Genomic DNA, 26,921 nt, shown 5'->3' on the forward strand with positions numbered 1-26,921 from the left:
AGTGGCAGTTGACCGGGGAACACGCGTCCTGCACGCGTCGGACATACACTCTCCGTTGATGCTCTGACTTACTTGTCGTCGTATTGTCATGGGTGCTAGAAGCTGAGAAGCTCTTCATATGAACTTCGCGGTGTCCGTTCATCGACGCTCTGTGGGGCTGTGGCTATGCATGCCGCACCGGAAAGCCCAACGGAGGCTGTGATGTGACTGTCGGACCGGCGGGAGAAGGCACTTGCATTCGTTCTTCAATCGTGCGTGTTTCCATGATCCGCATGCATCCTGGACGGCGTTGACAACATACAAGCCATTACGAGTAGACATTCGATGCGGCTGTACAGTCGGCGCTGCGTCTGTTGGCTGTGTAGCTTGACCGGGAGCGAAGTCGTCCGTGAAGATAGACCGGGCCGCAGGCCCACCACAGGCCTTAGTCTCGTTCGCTGGTTTGCATTTACGGCGTATGTGACGAACAGCCTCGGCGTCGAAGCCTCTCCTTACGCCATAAGTCTTGCTGCGCTGTCATGCCGATTAGGATCGTTCAAACCGACGGACCGGCTCATTGAATAGTGATTCGTGTGACATACGCTTCGCTGCAAGCCACACAAGGGTTGTGACATAACCCTGACTTGGCTGACCCATTATATACCCATGCCTCGCGGACTGCGAGTCACCCTCGTCCCCTGCTTACTGACCACGTTCTTGTGTCCCACACGCTCGTTATGCCTCACCTTCGCTATAACGACAACCCGACCGCAAGATCTGCTCACGTAGGCCGTTCTCGAGAACATTGGGGGCTCGACCCACCGTATGCTTACCATAGTGTGCAACCAGTGGCATCTTCGTCAGTGCGCACCTCTCAGATATATTGACGATGATCCTGACTCGAAATCCTCTTAGTTCACATGTCTACGGGGCTACCACCGTGTCTAACGGTCGCTTGACTATTCATCCTACCAATGACGACAATTTGTAAGTCAATCTCCTCTTCTTGGTCGGAGCACGAATGAACAAGGCACAGCCAACGTCAGGTCAACTACCAGCCTTCCAATCATTACGCCCAGAACAATCCCCCTCCTAGCCTTCTCAGCCGCGACCAATTTGGAGCGAGCCCCTCCTTACACTCCGGCACCCCGAACTTGAATCCTCCTCCTGGCGTGCACACGGTCCCCTGCTGCTGGGGCTCCTGCACCATCTCTCTGGACGACAAGTCGCCGGGCGGTATGAAGCGACACCTCCATGAGTTCCACAACCAAGACATGACGGGTGGTCCGCCCTACACATGCAAGTGGGATACCGAGAACGGAACTCCCTGCGGGAAGCCGTACGCGAGCGAGGTCACACTCACGAGGCACATCGCCGCGGTTCATCTTAAGTCGTCCGCTGAGAAGTGCCCGCATTGCGGGATGCCGATGAGCCGCAAGGACGCGCTCAACAGGCACATCCAATCGTCGTGCCGCAAGGCCAATGGCCCGCCGCTCTAGATCGGAGGTCCTGCACCAAATTCTGGTAGGTAGGCCCTAGCTGATTTGATCGACAACCCGCTTCTCATTGACATACCTTCCTCCCGTAGCACTCCTGCCGCCAGCGGGTCTGACGACCCAGGGCGTTGGACGCTCGATGCCCGTATGAACTTCTACTCGCCAATAGAGTCACCCTTCATGCGCACACTGACTTCTTTCCCCCGTATAAGTACCTAGAGTGGCATACGCCTGATCCCAGTCACTACTCTGATGTATTTTTAACGAGTGCTTGACGACTATTCGAACTTCATCACAATGAGCAGCTGTCGCTTCGCCACATCGAAGATGTCCTTAAGTTCACTGCACAGCCCTTTGTGTATTGCCGTCTAGACTTCCCGCTGGATCCAGAGTGATGCGACGCTCAAGGCTATGTCATACCTGTAGCACAGCACTCACGGCGGACACAGAAGTATCGTCGACTTTGGAGGGCCGTGACGGCCACATAGAAGACTTGAGGCGCAGTCCTGAGGCCTGAAGCCCTGAGGGGCTGTGGTGATATTGTGATTCTCGGGCATGCATGCTGAACGTATCCTACAGATGAAACACTAGAAGGCTACATAGATGTCATAAGGTATAGTACCGATTAGTGCAGATCTAGAATGAGTGTGGTCCGATGGATGTGGTGTACGATGAGTAAAGTAAGGTAGTAATGGTCATTAAAGGCGATGTAAGACAGGGGTAACTTGAACATTGAAATATTGAAGGAGTATGCCGAACCACGACCGTGCGTGGTCCACGGGCATGCTCGAAGGCTTCCGTGAGCAGGTGTCGTCGCCTGGACGACCTTGCGCTAGCATCCTGTGCTAAAGGGACCTGCAAGTTGTCATCAATATGGGCCCACAGGCATAGAAGAGTCCACTCACATGCGTGAGCCGGCTGGCGACCTCAAGCATAGTACCCCTGCAAGACAGGGCAGTACTGTTCCTGGTGCCGCTTCAACGCGTCCTTCCTACTAAAGTTCTTGCTGCAGAACGTGCAGACCTTCCTGCCCTGACCGAGGTGCACCGTCGAGATGTGCCTCCCGTGCGCGACCGCGCTCCGGCACTCCGTCTGGCAGGTGCCCGCGCCGTCGTCCCACCGACACTCCGAGCTGCCTTGCGACTGCCCAGAGCTGCTCTTGGGCGGCATGTCAGCGGCGTGGTACTGCTGGAGGTGTCGTTTGATCCCGGGGCCGGTGACGTCGTCGAGGGGGACGCCGCAGTGGCCCCATCGGCACAATGCGAGGGGCTGGGGTGCTACCGGCCCGGGTGCTGCAGCCTGAGGTTGAGGTGGCATGTAGTAGGGATGGACAGGAACGCCGTTGCTGTTTCCCGCTCCACTGAAGTATCGATCAAATGAAAGTCAGCGTGGTAATACCTTCATGAGCCTGAAAGACTCACTATGTCTGATATCCGTACTGATGGAAGTTATAAGAGGACATATACGTAGTAGGAGGCAAGGGCGAGGCCGTGAAATAAGGCGGCTGCAGCGTTGGATGCACGGAAGGCGAATTAGGGGTATGAACTACAGATATAATAGAAGAACAAAAGAGGAAAAGAGAAATGACCACGGGAAGTCCCTCGTAGAACGAAAGGGGAGAGGAGGGGATGAGCCTCAGCGTACAGACGCGCCCGCTATATATTCGTCCTCAAGCGTCACGAGGTGGATCGTATGTGGTCTTCAGTAGTAAGGGATTACGCCACTGAGACGATAACGTATGCATCCTATCTGATCGTACGGCCACATAACATAAGTCACCCCTCGTGGAGGAGCCCATGAGAGCGCAGAAGGGCCCACTACGGTGGTCGGGAATCTAGCCTGCACAGCGAACCGGCAGCGGCATAGCACGATGTCGTATCCCGGTCTACTATGGTGCTGGCCCCGCGGGCCGAAGACACGACGCTCACGTTGCCTCCCGCATCTGAAAGGCCGCCCGAGGATCTGACAGCGGATCGTGGGTCACCGGTGAAAACGTTGGATATTACTCTGCTTCGTCGAAGACGCGACAATGTTGGAACCTGATTCTTTGCCTGGTCAGCGTTCGCGTATGGACAACAACAGAGCCAAATGAGATCCCAATTGAGCCTCGGTAACGCCCACGGACATAAGAGGCTCATTCCGCAGCCATTCAGGGGGATCCCGCGTGTGCTCGAAGAAGACAGTTCGCCGCGGTATCACCCCACGAGAGCATAATTATCGGGCCCGCGATAGTAGAGCTCTTGACGTGAGAAAGCCTGAGCAGTAGATCAGTGACAGGAATGTTCGGAAAGAGTAGAAGCCATACCCCGGGACACATGATGCCAGAGATTCCCATGCTACGATATGCAATAGTCAATTTCTCAGAGCCGCCGTGGGAGTCCCGCGGAGAGCCTGCTTGCGTTGGAGGATTGCAATGCAGATGCTACAGGAAGTATTGCGCATCTTCTAGTCCCAACATCTGCTACGCGTCCGGCCCGACAACCATAGTGTGCGCGCAACGAGAGGATCCCAGTACCCAGGCACCAGGCATGGCGCTCAATCATAAAGGCGCACGTCGTTCTATGTCATCATCAATATGACGGACACTTTCCGTGCCCGACGGGCCATAGGGCGCGCGGACTCGCGAAATAAGGAAGACAAACGTTTGACGCGTTTGACGAGTTCGATACAAGTCATACCACAAACGCGCCTATAGATCACGGCCCACATCGACAGCGATGTCAATGGCCGTCATAAACTTGAAGAGCTCACAGAACAGCCCGGTAGGGTCTGATCGGGCTACTGGCCGGAACCCAGACTCGGAATTCACGGCACCAGACTGTGGCAGGTAAGTAGACGGGACTGACTACTGCCAGTACCACGCAAAGCCCACTGGCAGAATGCCAATTGTAGAACGCATCACCACAGCTTATCTGATCCGCTGTATTGCAAAGCCGTCTGTCCTATGGCGGCAAGTTAAGCAGTTTGCAATCCGAGCAGCAACACTCTCATCATGTGGGTGAAGACGAAACGCACCGACAGCGATGGCCCGATCTCCGTTTGCATACTTTGCCGGCCGTCCTTACACAGCACGTCCTCCAAACGCATTCACTTGAGAGACCGACATGGCAACCTAGCCTGAAAGCTATCGAAGGGGCAAAAGACATCGTCAGCGAGCACTTTCAGCGACATGAGTCCATCAACACTGATAAGCTCTACGCACTAATAACGCTGCCGTCAGGTATCACATAGTTTTTTCTCGATGTACTGGCATGAGCTCGCCACACTAGTACGCGTTTCTAGCATGGGTAGGACATAACGTGTTGAGATCGATCGAACATCGTTTCAGTCGTCTGGATTTCCCGCGATGGATGTGAACGTCGATCAGTGCTTGAGATGAGATTTTTGCGCTGTTGCCCACAGTGAACCAAGGCGAGGCAAGCTCGCGTCCGTGGACACGAGGATCGTGGACGCAGACTCTGCCAGACTGAGACATCGTGGAAGTCGGAGTCAAGCCAGAATCGGAGGAAAGGCGCCGAAGGTGATCAAGCACTTGAGTGGCGCCGGCTCCATGTCGTACCAACGGGCCAATCATTGAACTTGTCTAGCGGGATGTATGAGATCGCGATGAATGGACCGAATGTGCAGGGTGATGACTTGGTGATGACTGTATCGATTCTATCCAGCCCGGCCCTCCATGACATTAAAAGCGAACACGAGCCTCGTCCTTCTCAATCAGCAAAAACAAAACCCTGATGAGATTGGAACAATAGTCTCCGTTCTTCTAGAATATTTTGTAATGCTTCGACTCAAAGTCATCCGGCGCCGTCTCTTTACTAGACTCCCGAGTCGACCAAATCAACACAACGGGATCTCTAGCGTGATACCTGCCGATATGTAGCAGTAACGTGCGTTCGACAAGGTTGAGGCGGACGTTACGTGACTTCCGATGCTGCCAGTGACGCCGCACACGATGCGGTGTAAGTTCATCTCATACATACAGGTATAGCGCGCGGTCGCTCCGGACACTGTACTGGCACTGACAGTGCCTCTCAGGATCGCAGCGCCAGACCCTCCGACCGAGCAAGAACCTCAACCAGGGCATGTTCAAGGGATAATACATCGTCGGCACGATAGATCGGGAAAAGCAAGGGGGGAGGCAGTACTACATGTCACCATTCGAGACGCCAGTGTGTCAGTCACAATAATTCAGATCTCACATAGAAGGATTCTAAACAGGCCCAGCCTGAGTATCCGTTCTCAAGGGGCGCATTCTCACCGCACGTCCAGTGTCTTTAGCTGCCCCGCACAGCATTCCCACTACTGTGCAACCCCTGAACCACAGAGAAGCTCCTGAGATCCATGTACTACTCGCACGGAGGAAGGGGACCCGAGTCGAAACCTCCAAGCCGGCCGACATCGCCTCCCAGGCTACGCGCCGGGGGCGTGGGGCAGCTAGTTTGTTGGTGACGCGTCAAGGCGTCTCCTCGACTGAACGTCTTCTTGCACCAACCGCAAATTCTTCTCCCATACTTGCAATGACAAGTCGAGATGTGGCGCGCTAGCGTGAGCAGCGTCTTGTACTCTTGTTCGCAGGTATGGCCATCGTCCAACGTCCAGTGGCACGTCAGCACAGTTGCGAGGGCTTGGCGCCAGCCGACGCCCGCTTTCCCTGCAGCGTTGGAGGCTAGACCGCCTGGGGGCGTAATCGCGCGATTATGGAAAGCTTGAAGGTGGCGTTTAAGCCCTCCAGGGCTATGGTCATCGAGGGGAATGCGGCATGTTCCCCAACGGCACGGAAGGTGGCCAGGAGAAGAGTGGGACCCGTGCCGACCCGTGCTATTTTGTTATGTGTTTTGAATGTGGATGAATCAGACTGTGACGAGCGTTTCCAGAAAGAAATCTACACGTACGAGGCTACAACGATAGGTCTGTCACGCAGGCCGTACTGCATAGTCGAGCCTGCCTGAGCATGCGAATCGAGGTCACATAGCATGCTCACCGCAATTTCAAGAGTTACTCACCGAGCCTTGAGGATGATGAGAAGCCAGGCGCTGTTCAGGCGCCCACACCTTCTCAGGATCAGTGTGCGCTAGCGATACTAGTCTGTGATGACAGCGTCCGTGAGACTGCCAAATCTACGATTATCACAGTGAACAAGTTCTTACTCTTTGTGGCAGACAGCATCTAGTACGGCACCCTGGCGGCTGGCTGTTCCCGTCACGGTCATAGGTAGGCGTCCGAGGAGTGTGTATGGCTTCCGCGCAGGCGCGCCAGCAGCATGATCGTATCGCTGTCGATATGGAGCCATCTTTGTAACGAGACGGCAGGATAAAAGAAAGACTAAGGTGAGAAACGAGCGAGATAGCGAGAGGCTGCGCCGTCGACCTACATGATTTATAGACAAGTGAGAACTGATGTCACTGGCTTGCACACGTTCAACACGAGGTGGTTTTGATGTCGTATAAACATCGTATAGACTGGACGAACCGGTAAGCAAGGTCGGGGCGCGACCTGCATGCTCCCCAGTCCACCAGGCACGCTACAAGCGGGAGGGTGGACGCGGATTCGATTAGGTCCGCGAGCTGCCCTTGACACAATAGCCACGGGGCTAACCGCATAATCTGGAGTAACGTGCCGTGTAGCGGGTGCCAGTGGCATGGACACGGCGATCTTACGGCCTTCGAGTTCTCGAAAAATTCCTACATTGATATGTGGTCAGAGCCAGGCCAGAAATGCGTGCAAGTGAACACCGAATGCTATGGTATCGCATATTGCGTTCGAGATTCCGTGGCCGGACCCAAATGTGTCAAGGCACGCAAGATCGGCACTCCATTTGAGGAAGGGGCGCCTTTCCAGACAGATATAACGTTGTGTAGCATGTTCAGCGAATCCACTGGAACGCAAGCGGGCACTGCCGTTGCACGCCCGATCCGGAGATGAGGCTGGCATGATCGGGGGGGCTGTAGAAGAAATCCTGCGAGTCGTGAAGTCCACCAAACTCCAACTGCTGCCGTTATGCCGGATCGTACGCGCAGATACACAAGGGAGAGATACAGGGGGCTCAGGTCGCGCGCGGTCGCCACCTCGACGAGGCAGAACGTACACGGCATGTCGTCCTCGAGATGGCGGACACCGGACATGCGGTATTTAATCTATCGGTGGACGGATGCCGTCAACGCGAAGAGACGTCAAAGTTCAGTGACATCGCGAACGTCAGCATGCTGCAGACTCACCGGGGAATCGGCGCTGCAGAGCGGAAGTCTCGTAAATGCACCGCCGCATAACATGCTCCTCTTGCCAACGGCGTGCCACTGCCACGAAGCCATACACTGGGTATGGTTTCCCCCGCATAGCCACGTAATACTGCAGCGTTGGCAGCCCAGTAGCACAGGAAGACTGCGGTGTCCTGGGCGGTGGTGGAGAAGTTCGGGGCCCAAGACAGTCCGAAGTGCGTAGAACAGCATGCAGACTCGGAAGCAGCCCAAATTTGAATGGTGATAGAGTGGTGAATGAACGGTCGGAGTGTTCCGTTGAATACACTGGGGTCACTGTCAACATAGTCCAGTCATGGCTATGAGCCGCTTGACCAGTGCTGGTGCCTTCCGGCCGCTAGTAGTTCTATGGAATGACTCGGAGCGAGGTATTGAGACGACGACAACGCAGTGACCTACCAGTGCGACGTTGATACCAAGTGGCTCTCCGTCCCATTCATTTGCATGAGGGAAACGGTCGGTCGTGTGTCAAGGACACTGTTAACGAAAGACTCGCAACTGCATCGCCCGGCGCCGAACCACTGCCACAGTGGCCAGGCCTGAGGCCAGCCACCGCCGGGTAATTACTAATATCCGCTCTTTACGCATGTCATACTTATCCCGCGAATCGCCGCGCCAGCCATATACAGTCTGTTCGTCTTGCCGGATCCTTGGCCTGAGACCTGGGTCCAATGAGAGTCGAGTGTTAGACGTCCACGATGGACTCGGACAAGGCTGCACTGTTACACGCCGCGTCGACGTCTGAATGCAATCGACATTACATAATACATAATGGTTGCTTGTAGCCATCATTTCATAAGTGATAGTAGAGTCGGACATAAGATGGGAAATGTAAGTCATATGTTAGCGCTACTAAGTGGACATGACGGGTAACACGGAAAACGTCTCATACACCGAACACAATGCAATGTACAGAGGACAGAGCGATAGGCAGATGACCGACAATAAGTTAGATCATACCCGGGTGATATGGCACATAGATTGTTGAACAATAGAGGGACGAGTGTACAGATGTGTCGTGAGTGGTGAAGCTTGAGAAGACCGTTAGATGAAGCAACACAGTGTGTCGTCGAACAAGGAGCGAGCCGCGGTACTTGAACTTGGAGCATAACGGGTTCAGACCCGTGCATCCTGTGTGGTACGAGTCGCGTTCGCCTTGCAGTGACGCCTGCAAATGATTCGAGATTAGCTATGCCTTCAGTTGGTAGAAATGAATCGGCCGACCGTCTGGTTCGGCGCAAGGGGCCGCCGGACTGCCCGCCAGAATAGCCTGGATGGCGAGGACAGGTCGCCGTCTGGTGCCGCCTTAAAGCATCTTTCCTACTAAATTCGATCTCGCAGAACTCGCATGTCGCCCGCCCGACGCCCAAATGTCGAGACGATATATGGCGGGCAAGCGTACGGACCGTATGATAAACATGCGCGCTCGGACAGGGTTCGCCGTTCAAGGTCCACTGACAGACCAGCGCGCATGCAGCATTGGATTGGCCGCCACCAGCGCTGCTCGCGTTTCCGCATGGAATCGCATCCTCGTGGTGTTCCGTCAGATGTCGCATCATTCCTCCGCTGCGGTGATCGTCCAGCATGATGCCGCATGGACCCCAAAGGCAGGGCTGGAGTGCAGGATGAACCTGGGATGGGGCCACATTTTGATGTCGCGCAGCGACACTATTACTTTCGCTGAAAAGAGCAGTCCGATAATTCAGACAACGGCTTCATAAGGTAAAATCCAGCCCGCGAAAGTCACTGACGTACCGTGTGCTAGATAAGGCCGGGATTACCGGATAACTCGAAGTCTGGCTTGTTATTGGAGTCTAAAATTGCATCACGCTTCATCAGTCGCGTGGTCATAGCGAAGAAGAGATGCACCAACTGGTTGCCAGGAATATTGCGTATCCGCAGGCTGTGAGACATTGTGGTTCGTAAAGTTGCCATAAATAGACGGCTGTTCGAGACTGGACCGGTGGCAAAGTCGTGAGAATACAACGTCCTTCCTGCTGACGTTCGTGACTCACTATCCATACGGTGCCGCTGTCCACCGATGATGCTCCTGGGGTCTTCCTGATGGCGCGAAACCGGGCTGAGGGCCGGAGGCCGTGTGTGGAACCGACAGAGGGGCGTAACGAACGGGGTACTGGCTGGAGTGAGACATGCCAAAGATTGGGATGAGGGGCGTCAATAGGCGTCGTGAAGATATACAGTTGCAAGTTTGCAGGGCCGCTGTTCGTCGTACCTACAACATATATATCATGCAGCATCTACAGCCGGTGGAAAGGCAAACCCGCGTGCAAACCACGTTTTGTTCATATTTGGAAGGTAGGGAGAGTTCAACGAGGACCGTGGACGCGTGCCTGTCATGTCAATGTCATCGCGGAGTCGAAGCTTGTGGTGGTGGTCGCTGGGCGTCTAATGTATGTCAACCGCGACCGACGATGAGCGCGACCCCACAGTCATTGAGAAGTTCCGACGCATAGAAACGGCACGAGCGTAGGTTTTCAGTGTCGCAAGCCCTTCCCTGAGCCCGGCATCGACCGTCGGCTTGTATGCCTGCACTCAGCTGAGACGAGCCAGCTTCAGGCCCCACTGCAGTACCACCTATGTCGGCACTGTGTTTGAGTTCGTGCCAGTGAAATCAGTGGAAATTGACCCACCTCACAGCCCGCCACGTTGATTCCAGGCGTATTGGCGTTGCAAGATTGCCACTGTAAAAAAAGTGCCGCCATTCAGGAGGGCGGATGATCCTTTGATTGAAGTCTATTCTGCTTGCCCGGAAGGCACGCACTCGGAAGCTCGTGAATTGCAGGAACGTGTGCGACGGATGGCGAAACAGACTCCGGGGTGCAAGGCCTACGCAGCCAAGGCGGACTTGACAAGGTTGGCCCACCCGCAGGGGAAGCACGATGTGGACGCATATCACTAGCGAGTAGTGCAACAATGCGCTCCCGGGCACCATACACACGACGAACAAGCCAGCCTCGTTCACGGCTCGTTGTTGACATCGCACCCTCTCCTTCACCACTAGAATCAGGCTTTGCAACCGTGCTGCCAACTCGTGACACGCCACACTCCCAGGGTTCTGCCATATTTGGCAGATTTGTGGCGGGCGCGCACTCGTGTGATACAGCCAGTCGGCCTGCAGAGATGGACCATAATCTATATCACCACGCACCCTGATACGAATGATTTGCCACAGGGTCGAGTCACAGTCAGTGATGACTGCCCCAAGGCTGTCCATAGAATGGGAGGGCATTGACCTACGTGTGGCCTTCTGAGCTTGAGAGCTGCCTATATTGGTAAGCCGGGCCCAACAGGACCACCGCGCCCGTACCACAGAAATCACAGCTTGACTGCGCTTGCGGTCGGATGCATGCCTCGGTGGCCCTAAGGAAAACGATGCTTCTGCCACCGATCCCCGTAGGGCGGAGGGCGGAGGAAATCCTATCGGCATCGACGAGGCGGGCGGACCACAATCTGCAGTGGTCTGATGGCGGGTGATATGTCAATGCAGAGAAGAAGTCTCGACGGGGATGCAGCAGCAGAGCAGACATGAGGCGAAGGGACGGCCTGAACGCTCAATAACGCCACTAGATTCTCACCATGCACACGTCGCAGTGACATTCGTCTTTAAATGTTATTCCTCCCCACACCGCCCCTCACTCTTCGTCAGCAATCTTGACAAGCAGCTTACCGACCGTCTGCCCGCCAGTCAGGTCCTTCTGCGCCTGCTGCACGCCCTCGCTCGTGAGCGAGTACTCCTTGTGGACCTGCACCTTGAGCTTGCCCTCGGAGGAGAAGCGGAAGAGCTCAGAGGAGTAGAAGCGTCCCTCCTCGGCCGTGTAGACGTAGTTGCCCATCCTGCGCAGCGCGTCAGCTTCGCATTGCATGAAGGGAATAAGGAAACGCACGTAGGTCGGAGTAGCTTGAGGTTCTTCTCCACGAGCTTCAATGGCGGGAACGGCGGAACGGCGCCCGATGCGTTCCCGACGGACACGAGCGTACCCTTGCGGCGGAGCATCTTGAAGTTATCCTCAAAGCTGCAATAGCCGGGCCCTGTGAGATTCGCGCACTCAGAACAGTGGGCCGACCGACTCACGTATCCTTCCCCACTCCGTCAAACACAGCATGTACGCCCTCGCCCTTCGTGATCTCCAGCACCCGCTCAACCACATTTTCGTCCTTATACAGGATAACGTGGTCCGCGCCGTAGCTCTTCGCGAGCTCCGCCTTCTCTTTAGTCGACGTCGTCCCGATCACGATCGCGCCGCGCTCCTTCAGCAGCTGCGCGAACTGCAGGCCGAGCCCGCCCGCGATGGTATGCACGAGGATGTAATCCCCCCGCTGGACGTTGTACGACTCCGTGATGAATGTGAGGGCGGTTAGGCCCTGGACGAACAGGCCCGCGGCGGTCTGGAGCGACACGGACTCGGGGACGGGGAAGACCTTGGTCCAAGGGATGCTCGCGTATTCAGCGAATGTTCCGACGTTGCCGGCGTACTGGACTGGCATGAGCACGTCTCCTCGACAGAAAGGGGGATGCAACGCACAGCAGCCACTTTCGATCCAACCTTTAACCCCCGCTTCTTGAACTCCTCATCGTTTACGACGCTGGGATCGGACGGGAGCGCAGCAACGGTGCCCGCGCCTTCTGTGCCAAGCACGTATGGGAATTGGTCGATCTTATAGAGTCCCTTCCTGTTCGATCGTAGGCGATCTCAGCCCCATTGAAGCACATCCAGCGCGCGCCATGCGGCAACGGGCAGGTGGATTACGCACTCACCTAAAGTACGTATCAATGAAGTTGACACCGCCGTAGTGCATCTATAGGGACCCACGGCGATCGAGATTAGCCTCGGTTATGGAGACGGACATGTAGAAGACGTGCCTTTACGAGTACATTGCCGGGTGCATTCTCTGGGAACGGCAACGTCAGGTTCTCGATCACGTCGAAGTCGCCCGTCTTGTGGATGCCGACGGCTTTGATGTGTGACGGGAAGGACATCTTTCGGCTAGCGGAGGTCGAGAGGAAGCGGGATACCTGCGCAAGTCTGCGGGGAGCTCTGGGTCCAGTGATCATAGCAGGCTTTATGTAGGTGCAGATTGAGTACGGAGATTATATGCTTCTTGCTGAGTCACTTGCTGTAGCACTCGAGATCACGTCACAGCACGCAGCTTTGGTTGTCCCGGGAGTAAGGAGTAGTACATCTGTGCGTGCCTTGAGGTTAGAGCAGCGGCCAGCCGGCGAAACCGCAAGTGACCTGGGAGGGAGCGAGAGGGCGTCGGCCATCGTCCGGGCGATAGAGTAAGGCGGCCCGGACGATTGGTAATGGTGCAGGAGTCCAACATAAAATGAATATTCGCGTTTCTTGCATCGGACATGCTGGACTGGCTGCATACTGCGCATAGACCACAGGAGACGTGCCAAGTAGCGACAAAACCTCAGTACGCTGCTACGCAATTAAGATAGCAGAGCTGGACTGGAGCAGATGAGTTGCGCTGTATTCCCACGCGCTGTGAGCTGGTTTGACTCATTCGCGCCCTTGGGTTGATCGATCGAGATGCAGCATCGCGAGATCCCCGCGTGGGCCTCCATCTGCCTCCATACGAGCATCCTCCAACGCTCAACGTCCCCAGCCGATTTATACGAGCTGTTGACCTGATGTGTACCTATCACAATAACTATGTACGCTTTATACCAGTAAATCGTATTCGTCGGAATACGGACCGAATGATCTACTTACGTAGCGAAACCAAGATTCGAGCCCGATACAGTACATGCATGCATATGACGCGCGACAATCACATGTCGCGCACGGCGATGGGCTACAGTGAACTTGAAAGGTCGCCGTCGTACACCATCATCATCTCCTCGCTGGCCCATGTCCCCTACGCGGTAGAGACGCTTACTCTACCTGCATACCACTTCGACTGTACCACTAGCCCATCTGCCACGTGTCCGAGATATCTCAGCGAAGTGCCAGTGACGAGATGTCGATCAGGAATCGGCTTGTCAACGCCAAGGGTGCTCCGCGCCCTTTGCTTTTGCTCATATTCTCCTTGATTCTCCTCCGCTCTCGCCTGTACACAGGACCAAGATCAGCAATACGCAGGTTGAGGGCAACTGCGTCCAAGCAGAACATCAGCGAGGAGGAGTTAACGCGGGCACTGCAGCAAGTATACGTGAAGGATGCGGATGGAACGACGCGACTTCTTGTACCTCATGAAGGTCACATCGAGCAGGTACGTTCGTACTCTCTCCGCTGTCTCTTCTGGAACGCTGGCAGAGCACAGTGTTGCTCACGTCCGCTCAACCCAACCAGATCCCCATCCGCCCCACGCCCCCATCTGTCATCGCTGACAATGCACGCAACTTCCCTCCCATCCCTGCCGCACACAAGCCCGGAATAGACAAGACCTTTCTTAGACAACTGCTCGCCATCCTTCGCGTCGCATTACCGACCTACCGCTCCAAAGAGGCCTTCATCCTCTGCGCACACACCTTCTTCCTCGTCTTCCGCACCATCCTCAGCGTCGCCGTCGCACGTCTCGATGGCCGGATAGTGCGCGACCTCGTCAGCGCGGACGGGAAGGGCTTTCTGAAGGGGCTGGGGCTATGGTTTGCGCTTGCGGTTCCGAGCACGTACACGAACGTCATGGTGGGTGGTATTCTGGGATCGGTTGTGGAACGCGCGCTGACGCGCGCCTTCGCAGATTCGCCACCTCCAAGCGACGCTTTCACTGAGGCTGAGGACACGCCTGACGCGATACACGGACGACGTGTACCTGTCATCGTCGCCAGAGTTGCGATACTATCGTGTCGCGCTAGAAGGCGGACTGGACGACGTCGACCAGTACATTACGTCTGATATTGCCTCGTTCTGCGACTCTCTCACCGGTATTTAGTACGTCTCCCATAGCGCGTGTTGTTTGCTTCAGTCCACTGACAGGATGCATGGAACAGCGGGAACGTCCTGAAGCCCTCTCTAGATCTCATCCTCTTCACCTCTCAGCTCTCACGGACCCTCGGATTTCGAGGCACGTTCCTGCTTGGGCTGAACTACTATGTCACTGCTAGGATCCTGCGCGCGGCGACGCCCGCTTTCGGGCGACTGGCTGCGGTCGAGGCTCAGCTCGAAGGAGAGTATCGCGCCGGGATGGGGCGTGTTGATAGGGAGAGCGAGGAGATTGCGTACGTGCCTATTTGGAACGTGCCGTGGAAGGCGGACAGGCATCTGATAGGCACATAGCTTTTACAGCGGCGGGCTCCGGGAGAGGAGCATCCTCTGGAAAGCTTACTTGAGGCTTATTCGGCATGTCAACTCCATCTACAAGGTTCGAGTCGTTGTTCCTACGTACTGCAAGCAGCCCCGGCTAATTGACCATGTATCAAGATTCGCATTGCATACGAGTGGACGGAGGACTTCGTTATAAAGTACTTGTGGAGTGCTGCCGGATACTGTCTCATTTCCATCCCCGTCTTCCTCACACGGCGAAGACATGTCGGCGTACAAGCAGGCATACCGACGGTCTCAAGGCCCAATGACGAGGTCGCGAACCGCACCGAAAGTGAGCCATCGCCGTCTCCCCCACAGTACCAGTCACTCACCGCACGCTTCAGCCTACATCTCCTCCCGCCGCCTGCTCCTCTCCCTCGCCGACGCAGGCGGACGCGTCATGTACGCTTACAAAGACCTGCTCGAGCTCGCGGGGCTCACCACGCGTCTCTACTCCCTCCTCGCAACCCTACACAACCTGCCTCCTCTCCCGCCCACATCCGACGCCGCGCATGAGGACCGCATCGAGCTCAGGGACGTCGACGTCGGCATACCCAGCGTCTCGCCCGCCGTCATCGCCGGGGTGCCAGAGAAGACTGGGTCGTCGTGGATCCTGGTTAAGGACCTGTCGCTGGTGCTCCGCCAGGGCGAGCACTTGATGATCACGGGGAGCAACGGCGTCGGAAAGACTGCTGTAGCGAGGGTCCTCGCGGGCCTCTGGGCAGCGCAGGGCGGCGGAGAGGTGAAGCGTCCCGCGGGGAAGCAGGGCGTGTTTATCGTCCCGCAGAGAGCGTACATGGTGACTGGGTCCCTACTGGATCAGTGCGTCTGCGTCTGCATGTTGAGCCTGGAACCGCGCTGATGTGGGAGACAGGATCATCTACCCGCACTCGTATCCGGAGTTCTTGGAGTCGGGCAAGACGGAGCAGGACCTGATGGACATCTTGGCCGCGGCGAACCTTGCGTACTTGCCCGCTCGGGAGGGAGGCTGGTCCACGAGGAAGGAGTGGCGCGATGTGCTGAGTGGCGGCGAGAAGCAGCGGGTGGGTCTGAAACCCTACAGTCCTACACTGACATGGCTCACGGCGGGTATGCTCCCAGATGGGCCTTGCGCGAGTGTTCTACCACATGCCGAAGTTCGCGGTCCTTGATGGTGCATGACATTATGTGACTTCCTCTATATGCGTCTAACACAACCGCTCCGCCCACAGAGTGCACAAGCGCCGTCTCCAGCGACGTCGAAGGGCGGATGTATGAGCATGCAAAGTCGCTCGGCATAACGCTCATCACCATCTCGCTGCGCCCGTCGCTGATGCGTTATCACACACAGCTGCTCACGCTCGCGGGGGACGGCACGGGAAGGTGGACGTTGACGCGCATCGGCACCGCGGAGGAGCGCATGGGCATCGACCGCGAGGTCATCACGCTCGAGAGCAAGCTCGCGGAGGTTGAACAGTGGGAGGCACGCGTTCAGGAGCTAAACCAGATGCTTTCTGTGCAGGAGCAGTGATTGAGGATACTGTATGGATATCGGGTTTTGTCGATGTATTGCAATCGATATTGTGGAGTAGACAATGTGTTACATGGGAAACCGCCGAAGCCATGGCTTCGGACTGTTAATAAGTACAATGACGATGGGGACAGCTAAAAGACTCGAGTACAGTAGGCAGATGAGGGTCATGACGTCGTCCTGCGAGACAGTTTGAGTGTCTAAGCTTGAAGCTTGAAGTTGAACGTTGAAGCTTGAACTACTGTACGTTCTAAGTACCAACGTTCTAGCGACACCTCTTCCGTGCGCTTCTACGACGGGGAGGCCCAGTGGCACAGATACACTACTAAGTAGCCCCTCAATCGTGCAACACTACGAGCGTCTGCGTTGTGCTCTGCAGTTTGGCGATCTCCATTGGCCAAAACTCCTTTTGTGGAAATACCAGGGTGAGATGTTGCAAGCGTTCCACAGAGGTAGCATCTCGACGATTGCACATCGAGGACGTGATAGCTCGCACGACCTGCTCCGATTCGGCAGCGGACCCTGGAAACGGCACACCATCCTCCGTCGCAGTGAATTCGAACCGGATACTTTTCAGCTTCGGCCATGGCAGCGGCTCATGCTGTGATGGCGTGTCGGGTCCAATATCACGTAGGAAGTTGAAGAATAAGGGATCTGGGCCACCAAGACACAGGTCCTCGATATGCGGGAATGCGCTGTATAAGCGACTCCAATTGTTGCCAAACGTATCGTAGTTGTCATCTTCGCCTTGGACCAATATGCGTAGTGTTAATACGGACGAGGGGAATACCATTGGCAGCTCGTTAACAATCTGCTCCTGAAGATAGCCCTTGTTCCATCTCCCGTGCATGGCGTGTGACAAGGTGAATGACGACGGACCACTAGTCTGAGCCTCATCCCGTCCAGATGCTACCAATTCTAGGTGTTGACTGCCAATTGTCACCTGCACGCCCTGTAGCGCGGAGAAAACGGGTAGAGCTGTCTTGTCGGCCGGAATAATGCCTGCGAGCAGGGTTGACAGCTCGTTACTATCTTGCTCGTCGTACTCTCCGAAGTCTGTGGAGATGTCGATTCTGACGGTGCGTGGAAGAGAGAGATGTGCAAGAAGAAAAGACAGGCTCGGGTATTCGAAGTCAACGTCGTCCAAATCGAAATTGCTGAGGTCAAGTCGTCGTAGGTGCCGTAACTCCACGATGTTTTGGCCAGCGTGTATAGGGGGAACGATAGATTCAAAGGGTGCTATGGGAGAGTCAAGCACGAGACACTCCAGGGCAGGACAACTGCCCAATGCGTCAAGCAGTGCGTTCCAGCTAGCGTACGGCACGTAGTCCAACTTGAGCGATGTCAGAGAACGCAGGCTGGCAATGCTCGCAGGTACTCTGACCTCGCAGAGTGTCAAGGACTCCAGATTTGGGAAGCGGTCACCATGTATGCTGATAGCCCCGTTCGGAGGTGGAATGGATGCAAAGAAGGTCCATAGCATGTCGTCGCAATCGTCGATGGTCAAGGAAGAAATCCGCTCCATGCGATGCTCGATCCAGGGGTAAGAGCTGCACGTGTCCAGTTGCGCGACTCGATGCGAATGCGGGGAGAGCGCATTCAGAAGGGAAGCTGGAGAAGCACTGGCAGGGGTACGCTGACCCTGCATCGCGATGGAGAGGCTGACATCCCCCGATCGGGTTAAGTACATCTCGAGGATGTGTAGCGGCATCGCGATCGTCACATCGGACCATAGCATCGGCAAGGAAACCGCGATATCGTACCAGTGATGGCAGACGAGTAGTACGGTGACGAACGACCAGTGCCGAGGATGTTGCAGTCGTACAAATCGAAGGATCTCCGCAAACAGCTCGGTGGGAAGCTGGTTGATCGGTACTGTCATATTGAGGAGACAGTGTAGCTTGACGAGGTACTTTCGCAGAGATGCAGGGTCCTCAAGGCGTAAATGTTGCACGACGGCATCAGGGAATGGCGAAGGTGGGCGGATGCCACCGTGGGCCACATCCAATTCGGAAGCCATTGCGTTACTGGTTCCTGAACCGTAAGACGTACGGGGACGAGACAACTATGAGTCGACGTTGAAGGCGTTAAGGATGGTTCATTACCCGTACCGTGTCTCGTTGTATCCAGCTACCCTTCTGCCCGTGTAGGACGTTGCGTCACGGCTCGAACTTGCCTGGGTCGAACGCAGCTTGGAGAAGACGCGCGACTTCTTGCTAACGTCTATGTTTGTGAGTCAGATTGTGCACTAGTCATACATAGTAACGAAGTCAGATATCACCTCGGACTGTTACACTTGAGTGACTGGGTGAGTGCAAGCCTGGTGTTCGTGCGAGACGTGCGGTCTGCCTATGGGAGACTAGTGACACGGTAGTAAAGCCGTACCATACCTTGCGTAGCTTACATAATCCACTGTCGTGTACATCGCGCATCGGGCGCGCAATGCGATCTTGACTTCGCCGTCATCCCCGCCTCGCCGCCGTTCGCTTACAGTGAGTTTTGGTAAGCTTCACATTGCTCCTACGACCTGCTGAACATGCTGTTGTAAAATTTTGGCTGAAGCAAAGTCATATAGTGCTGCCTCCCCCTGTCGTCAAGACACCGGATGAAACTTTCGATCCTTCAAGTGAAAGATCGATAAAATTGACAAAATCTTTTTCACGATATTTCGTATGAAAGATTGTCAATAAAAGTCAGAAACAATCAATTAATCATTCAGACTCGAAGTATCAGGAACAGATCACAGAAGGATTCATTGACAAGTGTCTTTGATCTGTTTGTGATCCTCTAGGCAAATGATTGAGAACATGATATTCAAAAATTCTTGAACACTATGTGGCTCAATTGTTCTGAAAGGATTGAAAACAGATTGTCACATGGGGTGTTACAATCTTTTCTCAATCTTTCAGGCTGTCACAATCTGTTTCAAATCCTTCCAGCTGTTGATATCTTGGTGAGATTGGAAACAATTTGTATCCCAGGGGTTCAAAACAATTTGCCCAAAAGGATTGACAAGAGATTGTGACACTAGCTGTGACACTGTGCCACTTCCCTATGACAGAGCAGTGAAGGCAATTATGCCAAACCTATGATAAGCTGCCTTCTGCTGGTATGCTCAGTCATTTTTGGTCCCTCATTCATTGCCTGCCATCACATGAGTCTCATTAGATGCACTCAGTGTATAGGGTTGTACTTGTGATTGTACATTCCTAGAGATGTGCATCTCATTGTATGACTAATGAACATGTCCCAGACCTGTGCATGTCCAGATGCAATGAAAGAGGGACCAAAATTGACTGAGCATACCAGCAGAAGGCAGCTTATCATAGGTTTGGCATAATTGCCTTCACTGCTCTGTCATAGGGAAGTGGCACAGTGTCACAGCTAGTGTCACAATCTCTTGTCAATCCTTTTGGGCAAATTGTTTTGAACCCCTGGGATACAAATTGTTTCCAATCTCACCAAGATATCAACAGCTGGAAGGATTTGAAACAGATTGTGACAGCCTGAAAGATTGAGAAAAGATTGTAACACCCCATGTGACAATCTGTTTTCAATCCTTTCAGAACAATTGAGCCACATAGTGTTCAAGAATTTTTGAATATCATGTTCTCAATCATTTGCCTAGAGGATCACAAACAGATCAAAGACACTTGTCAATGAATCCTTCTGTGATCTGTTCCTGATACTTCGAGTCTGAATGATTAATTGATTGTTTCTGACTTTTATTGACAATCTTTCATACGAAATATCGTGAAAAAGATTTTGTCAATTTTATCGATCTTTCACTTGAAGGATCAAAAGTTTCATCTGGTGAGAGGCTAGCTTATCGTGAGAAGTTCAACTGGTACGAGTACTGGCGCCCTGTGGCACCTTTGGTCCTTGCGCGCGAACAGACGCGAACGCCCTTGGCAATTGCAAGCCTACGACTGCTCTCAGGCTAGCGTAGCTGACAGGTGGGTGTATACTAGTAGTCATGACGTCTAGGTTGATTTTAATCGTGGGTGTAGGCAGTTGTACATATACGGGTTGCGTCCCAACGAGTACGTAGAGTACTGGAGTTGAAGCACGGCCTCTCAAGAATCGACTCATGCCCGAGCCACAAAGTGCTCTACCAAGTACATAGCTGCAGCAAAAACAGTGCGTGTGCTGGCCTAATAACATCGCTTCGTCTGAGTCGGCTACTCATGAGTCGTAAGGTACTCCAACAGGACTCGGGCTTCAGAGCAATGGACACCAGTCGCGACATCCGTCCCCCATCCCCACTCCATGATGCAGTCCTGCAACATCTTCCCCTTGAGGACCCTATAGCTCTACGAAGGTGCCTCGTCAAGCTACATTGTCTCGTGAACTCGACAGTACCGATCAACACGTTGCCCGCCGAAGTGCTCGCGGAGATCCTCCGATTTGCACGTCTGCGACGTCCCCCACACTGGTCTTTCACCACGGTACTGCTCGTCTGCCATCATTGGTATGACATCGCAATATCGTGGCCGAGCCTATGGTCCGACATAACGATTGCCATGCCGCTGCGTATTCTGGAAGTGTACTCAAGTCGATCGCGCGGCGCTGGCCTCTCTCTCACGACCCAGGGTGGACGCACCGCTATCGGGGCTCCCCCAGATGCCCTACTGCGTGCGCTCTCCCCCCACTTCCATCGGGTTGCGCAATTAGACACGTGCAGCTCTCAACCCTGGATCGAGCATCGCATGGAACAGCTGTCTTCCCTGATCGTCAATGATGACATTATCAATCCGCTGGCCCGCTTTGCGCCAGCGAGATCGCAAGTTATCACTCTAGCTGGTGACCGATTTCCACGACTGGAATCCCTCATTCTCCGCCAGCTTAGAGTTCAAGTGAACTTAGCCAACTTACGCTCGCTCACGTCGCTCACAATGGAGCGTGTATCGCACGCTAGCTGGAACGCACTGCTTGTCGCACTAAGCAGTTGCCCGGCTCTGCAATACCTCGAAATCGACTCTCCCAAAGTACATTCTGTGACTTTCCCTACGCATGGCAACAGTGATGTCATCAAGTTGCGGTACCTCCGAGGCCTCATTCTCGACCATTTCGACGAACACTCAGGCCTATCGTTTCTTCTCGCACATCTATATCTCCCACGCGCTGCGAAAATTGCTATATCCACGGACATGGGAGAAGGCCACGACCTGGTGACAGGGGGGTTTAACGAACTATCAACACTGATCGCAGACACCATCCCTGTTAACAAGACATTTCTACCCGTCTTCTCTGCGATACGAGACGTACAGGTCACGGTTAGCAGTCCTCGGCTACAAGTGGTGGTGTCTACGCCGAAAGAGGCTCCCGCAAGCACTCCGTCCACGTCGTTCGCCTTGTCATGTACTCTGCGAGACAGGTGGAATACGAGAGCTGTTCAAGAGCAGATCATGCTCGAGTTGCCGATGGTGTTTCCTGCGTCTTTGTCAACACTGCACATATGTGTCAAGGACGACGATGATGGCAACTATTACGGGCCATACGGTGTTAACCTCGCTGAGGTTTGGAGGGGTTTGTACGACGCATTCCCACAAATCGAAGACCTATGCCTTGGCGGCCCTAATGCAATCTTCTTCGACGATTTCCTAGGCGATTTTGGGCCTGGTGCTTCACTACAGCATCTGCCACTGCCATGGCCAAAGCTGAAGCGTGTTTGGTTTGAATACACTGCGACGGCGGATGGGGCGCTGCTGGGAGGGCCTGACGAATCAATGCGTATCATATTAGCAATTACTACCACGATGTGCAATCGTCGAGACGCCGCCTCTGCGGAACCCTTGCAACATCTGACGGTGATACTTCCAACGCTGGGGGTTCAAGTGGGGATGTGCCTCTCGAGATTGCGGAGCACAACGCAGAAACTCGTTGTTCGCGATATCCGTGGACAGGGAATCGTGCTGGAAAACTGAGGTCCCCCGAGTCGTTGCAACTTCAAGTGGGCATCGGCGTCGTATGAAGGCCAGGACTGTGACTTCGGAGGAGGTATCGGTCGTCCAAGTTACTGGAGACGTGTTAACGTAAATTCATGTACATTATGAAGATGGTACGATCTCTTTGCCATCGCCTCTGTTATCCTGGGCAGCCTTCGGCGGTTGTGACTCTGAGGCTCTGCGTCGGGAATTTCCATATATAGGAATTGATGCGCCATCACGTGCACCCCTGTTCCGATAAGTTACCTTCGTACGATAGCTCACAGTCACAGGCGCCTCCTCCACTCTCCTCCATCTCCAACCAACTGCACCCGCCTTTGCTGGCCGCATACTGCATAGATATCTCAGGCTGTCAACTCCGAGTCAGTGTTCACGGCCCTTCGACTCAGGCGTGTAGGGCGGGTAGGAGCGGTGCCGTTCCCCACGATCTGACTCAGCACGCCCTCGGCTTGAATAAATTGGACGAAGAGTCGCGGAAAGCATTCATCGCCTTTACTCGCCCTACATTCATGTCTGCAGCTATAACCTCGACGTCGCAAGAGACGGGCCCTAATCCCACGCCGTCACGAAACCGAAAACCTAAGGGACATCCTCGAGGAGAGTTCTCTGCTCCTTCCGCCCCTGCTGGTCCATCTACTGCTAGGGAGCAGCCGAGGTGGCAGAGAAGGCCTGCTGCAGAGACTGGGGATAGGTCAATGCAGAATGCTGGTCCTGTCCGCGGCGCGGGCGTGGACGCTGTCAATACCAATGGTTCAGGAAGTCCCTCACAGTCCAGGTCTGGCAGCCGCCCGCCACGCCGCCGTCATCGAGCGAATAAAGATGCGCAAGGCGGGCAGTCTAATACAGCTGGGGTAGCAAGGGCACCCATCTCCTCTTCTGGAGACGCTGGTACCACGTCGGAGAAGCCATCTGCTGCGACCACGGGGAAGAAGACGAATCGTCGCGGGGCCAAGTTCAAGGGTTCCCTGTCGGAGACTACGTCTAGCAATGCAGTCGACGGTAAATCCGCAACAGACTCCAAACCTTCTGATAAATATCGTGTCGCGGTCCCCAAGGGCGACGACCTCACTTCGAGGCTGATTTACGAACTCTCCACGCCACCTTTCCCCGACTGTCTCATCTGCTTCGCTCCCATGCACCCAGCTCAACCCACCTGGTCGTGCTCACCGTCCAACCCTGTCTCAACGATCCTCGACGACGATTCGGAGCACCGACGCGCCGGCGAAACCGCGCAGTGCTGCTGGACGACATTTCACCTGAAGTGCATTCGATCCTGGGCAGCCAAGAGCGTCAAGGACATCGTCGAGGCATGGCGGGCTCGAGGAGAGGAGCGAGAAGGTGTATGGCGGTGCCCTGGGTGTCAGTCAAAGCGGGTTCCGGTACCTAGCAGCTATTGGTGAGTACAGATGTGCTTGTATGCGCGCATATATGCTAATATACTCATGAAGGTGCTTCTGCGGATCGACCCCCGAGCCCAAATCATCCCGTCTAGCGACCCCGCACTCGTGCGCTAATCCGTGTTCGCGGCCACGCGTCTGTGGGCACGCCTGTCCCCTATTCTGCCATCCCGGCCCTTGTCCTCCCTGCCAAGTAACGACCTCGCTACCCTGTCACTGTGGAAAGGATACTCTCATGTTCCGGTGCTCCAGCCTGGCACCTAGCAAGGCGACCAACAGGGCCGCCGCCGAGCTTTCCTGTGGAAAACGATGCGGGCGCAAGCTCAGGTGTGGTAACCATGAATGTGAGGACATCTGTCACCTAGGACCATGTGGCCCCTGCAACGTACGCGACCTCGTCAAGTGCTACTGTGGACGCGAAGAGAAGGAGGTACCCTGTGGTGACGGTGAGGAGCATCAGTGTGCCCTCGATGATGGAGGGAAGGAGACTAGATGGGTCGGTCGTTACCAGTGCAGCCATCCCTGCGACAGACCGTTCGACTGTGGTATACACCGCTGCGCTAAGCCATGCCACTCACCTTCACCGACTCCCGCTTCTTGCCCGCGCTCTCCGTCCGTCGTCGCGCATTGTCCATGTGGCAAGCACTCGCTCGACCCGTCCTCGGCGTCACACTTCCCACCGGGAACAAAGTTGCCCCGCACGACGTGTACGGATCCCATCCCGACCTGCGAATCGATCTGCATGAAGCTACTCGAAGGGTGCGATCATGCCTGTGCGGTACGGTGTCACACTGGCTCTTGCCCGCCGTGTACGATCATGATTGTCCGGCCGTGCCGCTGTGGCTCGACGACACGAGACATCCCCTGTTTCGAGGCTCGTTCTTCCGAAGAGGGCGGGGAAGAGATTCTTTGCAGCAAGCCATGCGGCGCTCTGCGTGCGTGCGGGAGGCATCAATGCAACCGCCTGTGTTGCCCGCTGGCCACCGTCGCAAACGCGACGAAAGGGAAAGGGAAGGGAAAGAAGTATGCCCAGGACTCTCGCATCCTGGACGAGGCTGGCTGGCACGAGTGCGACCTGCCCTGCGGAAAGTTGCTCGCATGCGGGAATCACTATTGTGAGCTCCGTGATCACCGCGGCGCTTGTCCCTCTTGTCTGCGGAGCTCGTTTGAAGAGATGATTTGCAACTGCGGGCACACCATTCTCGAGCCTCCCATCCCGTGCGGGACGCGAATCAACTGCCACTTCCCATGTGCTCGTCCACCGCTGCCTTGCGGTCACCCGAAGGCCCAGCATGCCTGTCACGAAGACCCGATGCCGTGCCCCCCATGTCCGTTCCTTGCCAGCAAGCGCTGTGCCTGCGGCAAGAAGACGGTGGATAACGTCCGCTGCTCGCAGGAGAAGGTGTCGTGTGGAACGCCCTGCGGGAAGCTACTCTCGTGCGGTTTCCATCACTGCGAGCGACTCTGCCACGGCGATGAGTGTGGGCCGTGCCATGCGACATGCGGAAAGCCGAGGAAGCTCTGTTTGCCTGCGCTGCATCCTTGCGCTCATCCATGCCACGCACCTGCCGCATGCGACGAGAGCGAACCCTGTCGTGCGATTATCCACATTTCTTGTCCGTGTGGGCGCATCCGACAGCCGATCGCTTGTGGGCGGAGCATGAGCAACACAGCCGGACGAGAGGGCTCGCAGTCGCTGAAGTGCTCGAACGAGTGCATGGTAGCGAAACGCAATGCGCGGCTGGCTGAGGCGCTCGGCATCAATCCCGACAAGACGGGTCCCGCGAAGGAGGTTGTGTACAGCGACGAGTTGCTCACCATCGCGCGTCGCGAGCCCAAGTTCTGCCAGATGGTCGAGAAGAGTTTCGCGGACTTCCTCAGCTCGGAGAAGAAGAGTCAGGTATTGGCGCACATGCCGGAGCCGAGGCGTAAGTTCGTGCAAGCGCTGGCGGGCATATACCGTTTGGACAGCCAGATCGTCGACCAAGAACCCAACCGCAGCGTGCAACTCATCCGGAGGATCGATACCCGCACACCAACCCCTCTACTCTCCGTCGCCGCTGCTGCCGCGCCTACGACCAGTATGCCTACACACAATCTGGGGAAGCTCACCGACCTGCGCAGTCCTGGGTCGGGACTCCAGCCTCTTAACAGACCGAAAGCGATCCCTGCGCCTGTGTCGACCCCAGCACCGGTCTGGAGCGCAAGTGCCGGAAGTTCTTCCGTGGGAGGTTGGAGAGCGGTTGTGACTGGTCAGACCCCGCAGTCGCAGCGCCGGCCTGCGAATGCGTGGGGCTCGCCAACGAGCAGCGCGTCCCGGCCTCCTTCTCGTCCGACGGCCCCTGCGACACCACTCAGAGTGTCGCCAACGCCTGCTGCTTCCTCGACGAGCGTGCAGGCCCCAGCAGATGTACCTAATGATTGGGAGGATGACGTTTGAGTAATAGATGGACTGGACACGTAGAAATAGATTGCATGTAACAACACGCCAAGTAACTTATCCTTACTAGCCAATGCGAAACGAAAGCGAAGGTCGATTTCACAAAGAAGGACGCCGGAGTGTGATCTGCACCTGCGAAGGGCACCTGCTTGACGGCGCATTCGCAGGGCAGCTGAGCAATGTGAGTATCATGGTCGTACATCATTTCCGTCAGTACGAGCTGACAGGGCCTCGTTGTGTAGGAGGAAACCACAACGTACGGTTTGATCAGAGCCCTCAATTGCTGTTTAAGTATCATTGCCGCCTCTACCGGTACATCATATTGTCTCGGACGTCGTAGACGGGTCCGAGAGCACCATCCTGGCACCATCAATGCTCTATTGTGACCTGCAGAAACCTCAGGCTGGGGTCAAGTCCAACACCAGCTTGCACTTGGGAGTTGTACCTCAACAATCCTAGACAGCTCGCCCAACTCCAAGCGATTCCGCATTTAAATCTTACGGTTCCTCGTGAACCAAGAACTCCGTGTCTTCATCGTCACTCGCTAGGTCTTCTTTGATGGTAAACACGAGCTCCTCGGTCGCGCTCCGTAATCGTGCCAAGTATGCCGCTAGCTCGGACGGTGC

At 55.3% G+C, this 26,921-nt stretch overlaps 11 protein-coding genes across 11 annotated transcripts; 4 read left to right on the forward strand and 7 right to left on the reverse strand.

Annotated features, from left to right (window-relative positions):
• The first annotated feature begins 684 nt into the window (after positions 1-684).
• C8Q71DRAFT_109082 (uncharacterized protein) lies at positions 685-1,826 on the forward strand. Its single transcript, XM_047916310.1, has 4 exons — positions 685-842; positions 895-966; positions 1,016-1,503; positions 1,568-1,826. Exons 1-3 carry the CDS (start codon positions 805-807, stop codon positions 1,476-1,478), a joined length of 573 nt encoding a protein of 190 aa, XP_047777649.1. The 5' UTR covers positions 685-804; the 3' UTR covers positions 1,479-1,503; positions 1,568-1,826.
• Positions 1,827-1,982: 156 nt separating this feature from the next.
• Positions 1,983-3,095, reverse strand: C8Q71DRAFT_908394 (uncharacterized protein). The gene is made up of 3 exons (XM_047928994.1): positions 2,897-3,095; positions 2,381-2,835; positions 1,983-2,330 (listed from the first exon to the last, which is right to left on the reverse strand). Exons 1-2 carry the CDS (start codon positions 2,935-2,937, stop codon positions 2,403-2,405), a joined length of 474 nt encoding a protein of 157 aa, XP_047777650.1. The 5' UTR covers positions 2,938-3,095; the 3' UTR covers positions 1,983-2,330; positions 2,381-2,402.
• A 2,493-nt stretch (positions 3,096-5,588) lies between these two features.
• Positions 5,589-6,843, reverse strand: C8Q71DRAFT_109175 (uncharacterized protein). The gene is made up of 4 exons (XM_047916312.1): positions 6,623-6,843; positions 6,479-6,560; positions 6,368-6,420; positions 5,589-6,293 (listed from the first exon to the last, which is right to left on the reverse strand). The coding sequence occupies exons 1-4, from the start codon at positions 6,763-6,765 to the stop codon at positions 5,822-5,824; spliced, it is 750 nt and encodes a 249-aa protein (XP_047777651.1). The 5' UTR covers positions 6,766-6,843; the 3' UTR covers positions 5,589-5,821.
• A 186-nt stretch (positions 6,844-7,029) lies between these two features.
• Positions 7,030-8,065, reverse strand: C8Q71DRAFT_109189 (uncharacterized protein). The gene is made up of 2 exons (XM_047916313.1): positions 7,691-8,065; positions 7,030-7,609 (listed from the first exon to the last, which is right to left on the reverse strand). Exons 1-2 carry the CDS (start codon positions 7,919-7,921, stop codon positions 7,214-7,216), a joined length of 627 nt encoding a protein of 208 aa, XP_047777652.1. The 5' UTR covers positions 7,922-8,065; the 3' UTR covers positions 7,030-7,213.
• A 438-nt stretch (positions 8,066-8,503) lies between these two features.
• Positions 8,504-9,507, reverse strand: C8Q71DRAFT_764711 (uncharacterized protein). Its single transcript, XM_047924078.1, has 2 exons — positions 8,954-9,507; positions 8,504-8,897 (listed from the first exon to the last, which is right to left on the reverse strand). Exons 1-2 carry the CDS (start codon positions 9,313-9,315, stop codon positions 8,846-8,848), a joined length of 414 nt encoding a protein of 137 aa, XP_047777653.1. The 5' UTR covers positions 9,316-9,507; the 3' UTR covers positions 8,504-8,845.
• Positions 9,508-10,081: 574 nt separating this feature from the next.
• C8Q71DRAFT_109152 (uncharacterized protein) lies at positions 10,082-11,279 on the reverse strand. Its single transcript, XM_047916311.1, has 3 exons — positions 10,512-11,279; positions 10,381-10,431; positions 10,082-10,324 (listed from the first exon to the last, which is right to left on the reverse strand). The coding sequence occupies exons 1-3, from the start codon at positions 11,175-11,177 to the stop codon at positions 10,283-10,285; spliced, it is 759 nt and encodes a 252-aa protein (XP_047777654.1). The 5' UTR covers positions 11,178-11,279; the 3' UTR covers positions 10,082-10,282.
• Positions 11,280-11,382: 103 nt separating this feature from the next.
• On the reverse strand, positions 11,383-12,728 carry C8Q71DRAFT_858869 (NAD-P-binding protein; the record flags this gene model as incomplete). Its single annotated transcript, XM_047927570.1, has 6 exons — positions 11,383-11,584; positions 11,635-11,763; positions 11,823-12,223; positions 12,274-12,421; positions 12,507-12,547; positions 12,618-12,728. 6 exons carry the CDS (start codon positions 12,726-12,728, stop codon positions 11,383-11,385), a joined length of 1,032 nt encoding a protein of 343 aa, XP_047777655.1.
• Positions 12,729-13,555: 827 nt separating this feature from the next.
• Positions 13,556-16,679, forward strand: C8Q71DRAFT_109350 (ABC transporter transmembrane region 2-domain-containing protein). Its single transcript, XM_047916314.1, has 10 exons — positions 13,556-13,966; positions 14,047-14,382; positions 14,438-14,628; positions 14,688-14,915; positions 14,974-15,058; positions 15,118-15,292; positions 15,345-15,822; positions 15,875-16,043; positions 16,102-16,153; positions 16,212-16,679. Exons 1-10 carry the CDS (start codon positions 13,715-13,717, stop codon positions 16,508-16,510), a joined length of 2,265 nt encoding a protein of 754 aa, XP_047777656.1. The 5' UTR covers positions 13,556-13,714; the 3' UTR covers positions 16,511-16,679.
• Positions 16,680-17,205: 526 nt separating this feature from the next.
• On the reverse strand, positions 17,206-18,851 carry C8Q71DRAFT_109382 (uncharacterized protein). The gene is made up of 3 exons (XM_047916315.1): positions 18,622-18,851; positions 17,390-18,544; positions 17,206-17,327 (listed from the first exon to the last, which is right to left on the reverse strand). Exons 2-3 carry the CDS (start codon positions 18,528-18,530, stop codon positions 17,314-17,316), a joined length of 1,155 nt encoding a protein of 384 aa, XP_047777657.1. The 5' UTR covers positions 18,531-18,544; positions 18,622-18,851; the 3' UTR covers positions 17,206-17,313.
• Positions 18,852-20,348: 1,497 nt separating this feature from the next.
• On the forward strand, positions 20,349-22,678 carry C8Q71DRAFT_764723 (uncharacterized protein). The gene is made up of 3 exons (XM_047924079.1): positions 20,349-20,466; positions 20,521-20,650; positions 20,710-22,678. Exon 3 carries the CDS (start codon positions 20,740-20,742, stop codon positions 22,435-22,437), a length of 1,698 nt encoding a protein of 565 aa, XP_047777658.1. The 5' UTR covers positions 20,349-20,466; positions 20,521-20,650; positions 20,710-20,739; the 3' UTR covers positions 22,438-22,678.
• Positions 22,679-22,737: 59 nt separating this feature from the next.
• On the forward strand, positions 22,738-26,401 carry C8Q71DRAFT_811773 (uncharacterized protein). Its single transcript, XM_047926063.1, has 2 exons — positions 22,738-23,854; positions 23,907-26,401. The coding sequence occupies exons 1-2, from the start codon at positions 22,968-22,970 to the stop codon at positions 26,293-26,295; spliced, it is 3,276 nt and encodes a 1,091-aa protein (XP_047777659.1). The 5' UTR covers positions 22,738-22,967; the 3' UTR covers positions 26,296-26,401.
• Positions 26,402-26,921: the final 520 nt, after the last annotated feature.

The sequence above is a fragment of the Rhodofomes roseus genome, assembly GCF_022264815.1.
Source record: "Rhodofomes roseus strain CIRM-BRFM 1785 chromosome Unknown C8Q71scaffold_13, whole genome shotgun sequence".
Lineage (NCBI taxonomy): Eukaryota > Fungi > Basidiomycota > Agaricomycetes > Polyporales > Fomitopsidaceae > Rhodofomes > Rhodofomes roseus.

Coding starts and splice junctions, on each gene's coding strand:
- C8Q71DRAFT_109082 (XM_047916310.1), top strand. CDS start 805: ATGCTTACCATAGTGTGCAACCAGTGGCATCTTCGTCA. Junction 843..894: donor AACCAGTGGCATCTTCGTCA/GTGCGCACCTCT, acceptor AAATCCTCTTAG/TTCACATGTCTACGGGGCTA. Junction 967..1,015: donor CCTACCAATGACGACAATTT/GTAAGTCAATCT, acceptor AACAAGGCACAG/CCAACGTCAGGTCAACTACC.
- C8Q71DRAFT_908394 (XM_047928994.1), bottom strand. CDS start 2,937: ATGTCCTCTTATAACTTCCATCAGTACGGATATCAGACATA. Junction 2,836..2,896: donor CAGTACGGATATCAGACATA/GTGAGTCTTTCA, acceptor TCGATACTTCAG/TGGAGCGGGAAACAGCAACG.
- C8Q71DRAFT_109175 (XM_047916312.1), bottom strand. CDS start 6,765: ATGGCTCCATATCGACAGCGATACGATCATGCTGCTGGCGCGCCTGCG. Junction 6,561..6,622: donor GATGCTGTCTGCCACAAAGA/GTAAGAACTTGT, acceptor CTGTCATCACAG/ACTAGTATCGCTAGCGCACA. Junction 6,421..6,478: donor CTCATCATCCTCAAGGCTCG/GTGAGTAACTCT, acceptor TCGCATGCTCAG/GCAGGCTCGACTATGCAGTA.
- C8Q71DRAFT_109189 (XM_047916313.1), bottom strand. CDS start 7,921: ATGCTGTTCTACGCACTTCGGACTGTCTTGGGCCCCGAACTTCTCCAC. Junction 7,610..7,690: donor TCTGCAGCGCCGATTCCCCG/GTGAGTCTGCAG, acceptor GTCCACCGATAG/ATTAAATACCGCATGTCCGG.
- C8Q71DRAFT_764711 (XM_047924078.1), bottom strand. CDS start 9,315: ATGCTGGACGATCACCGCAGCGGAGGAATGATGCGACATCTGACGGAA. Junction 8,898..8,953: donor CCCTTGCGCCGAACCAGACG/GTCGGCCGATTC, acceptor AATCATTTGCAG/GCGTCACTGCAAGGCGAACG.
- C8Q71DRAFT_109152 (XM_047916311.1), bottom strand. CDS start 11,177: ATGCCGATAGGATTTCCTCCGCCCTCCGCCCTACGGGGATCGGTGGCA. Junction 10,432..10,511: donor TGCAATTCACGAGCTTCCGA/GTGCGTGCCTTC, acceptor CTTTTTTTACAG/TGGCAATCTTGCAACGCCAA. Junction 10,325..10,380: donor TCAACGTGGCGGGCTGTGAG/GTGGGTCAATTT, acceptor GTGCCGACATAG/GTGGTACTGCAGTGGGGCCT.
- C8Q71DRAFT_109350 (XM_047916314.1), top strand. CDS start 13,715: ATGTCGATCAGGAATCGGCTTGTCAACGCCAAGGGTGCTCCGCGCCCT. Junction 15,059..15,117: donor ATGTCAACTCCATCTACAAG/GTTCGAGTCGTT, acceptor CCATGTATCAAG/ATTCGCATTGCATACGAGTG. Junction 15,293..15,344: donor GGTCGCGAACCGCACCGAAA/GTGAGCCATCGC, acceptor CGCACGCTTCAG/CCTACATCTCCTCCCGCCGC.
- C8Q71DRAFT_109382 (XM_047916315.1), bottom strand. CDS start 18,530: ATGGCTTCCGAATTGGATGTGGCCCACGGTGGCATCCGCCCACCTTCG.
- C8Q71DRAFT_764723 (XM_047924079.1), top strand. CDS start 20,740: ATGGACACCAGTCGCGACATCCGTCCCCCATCCCCACTCCATGATGCA.
- C8Q71DRAFT_811773 (XM_047926063.1), top strand. CDS start 22,968: ATGTCTGCAGCTATAACCTCGACGTCGCAAGAGACGGGCCCTAATCCC. Junction 23,855..23,906: donor CCGGTACCTAGCAGCTATTG/GTGAGTACAGAT, acceptor ATACTCATGAAG/GTGCTTCTGCGGATCGACCC.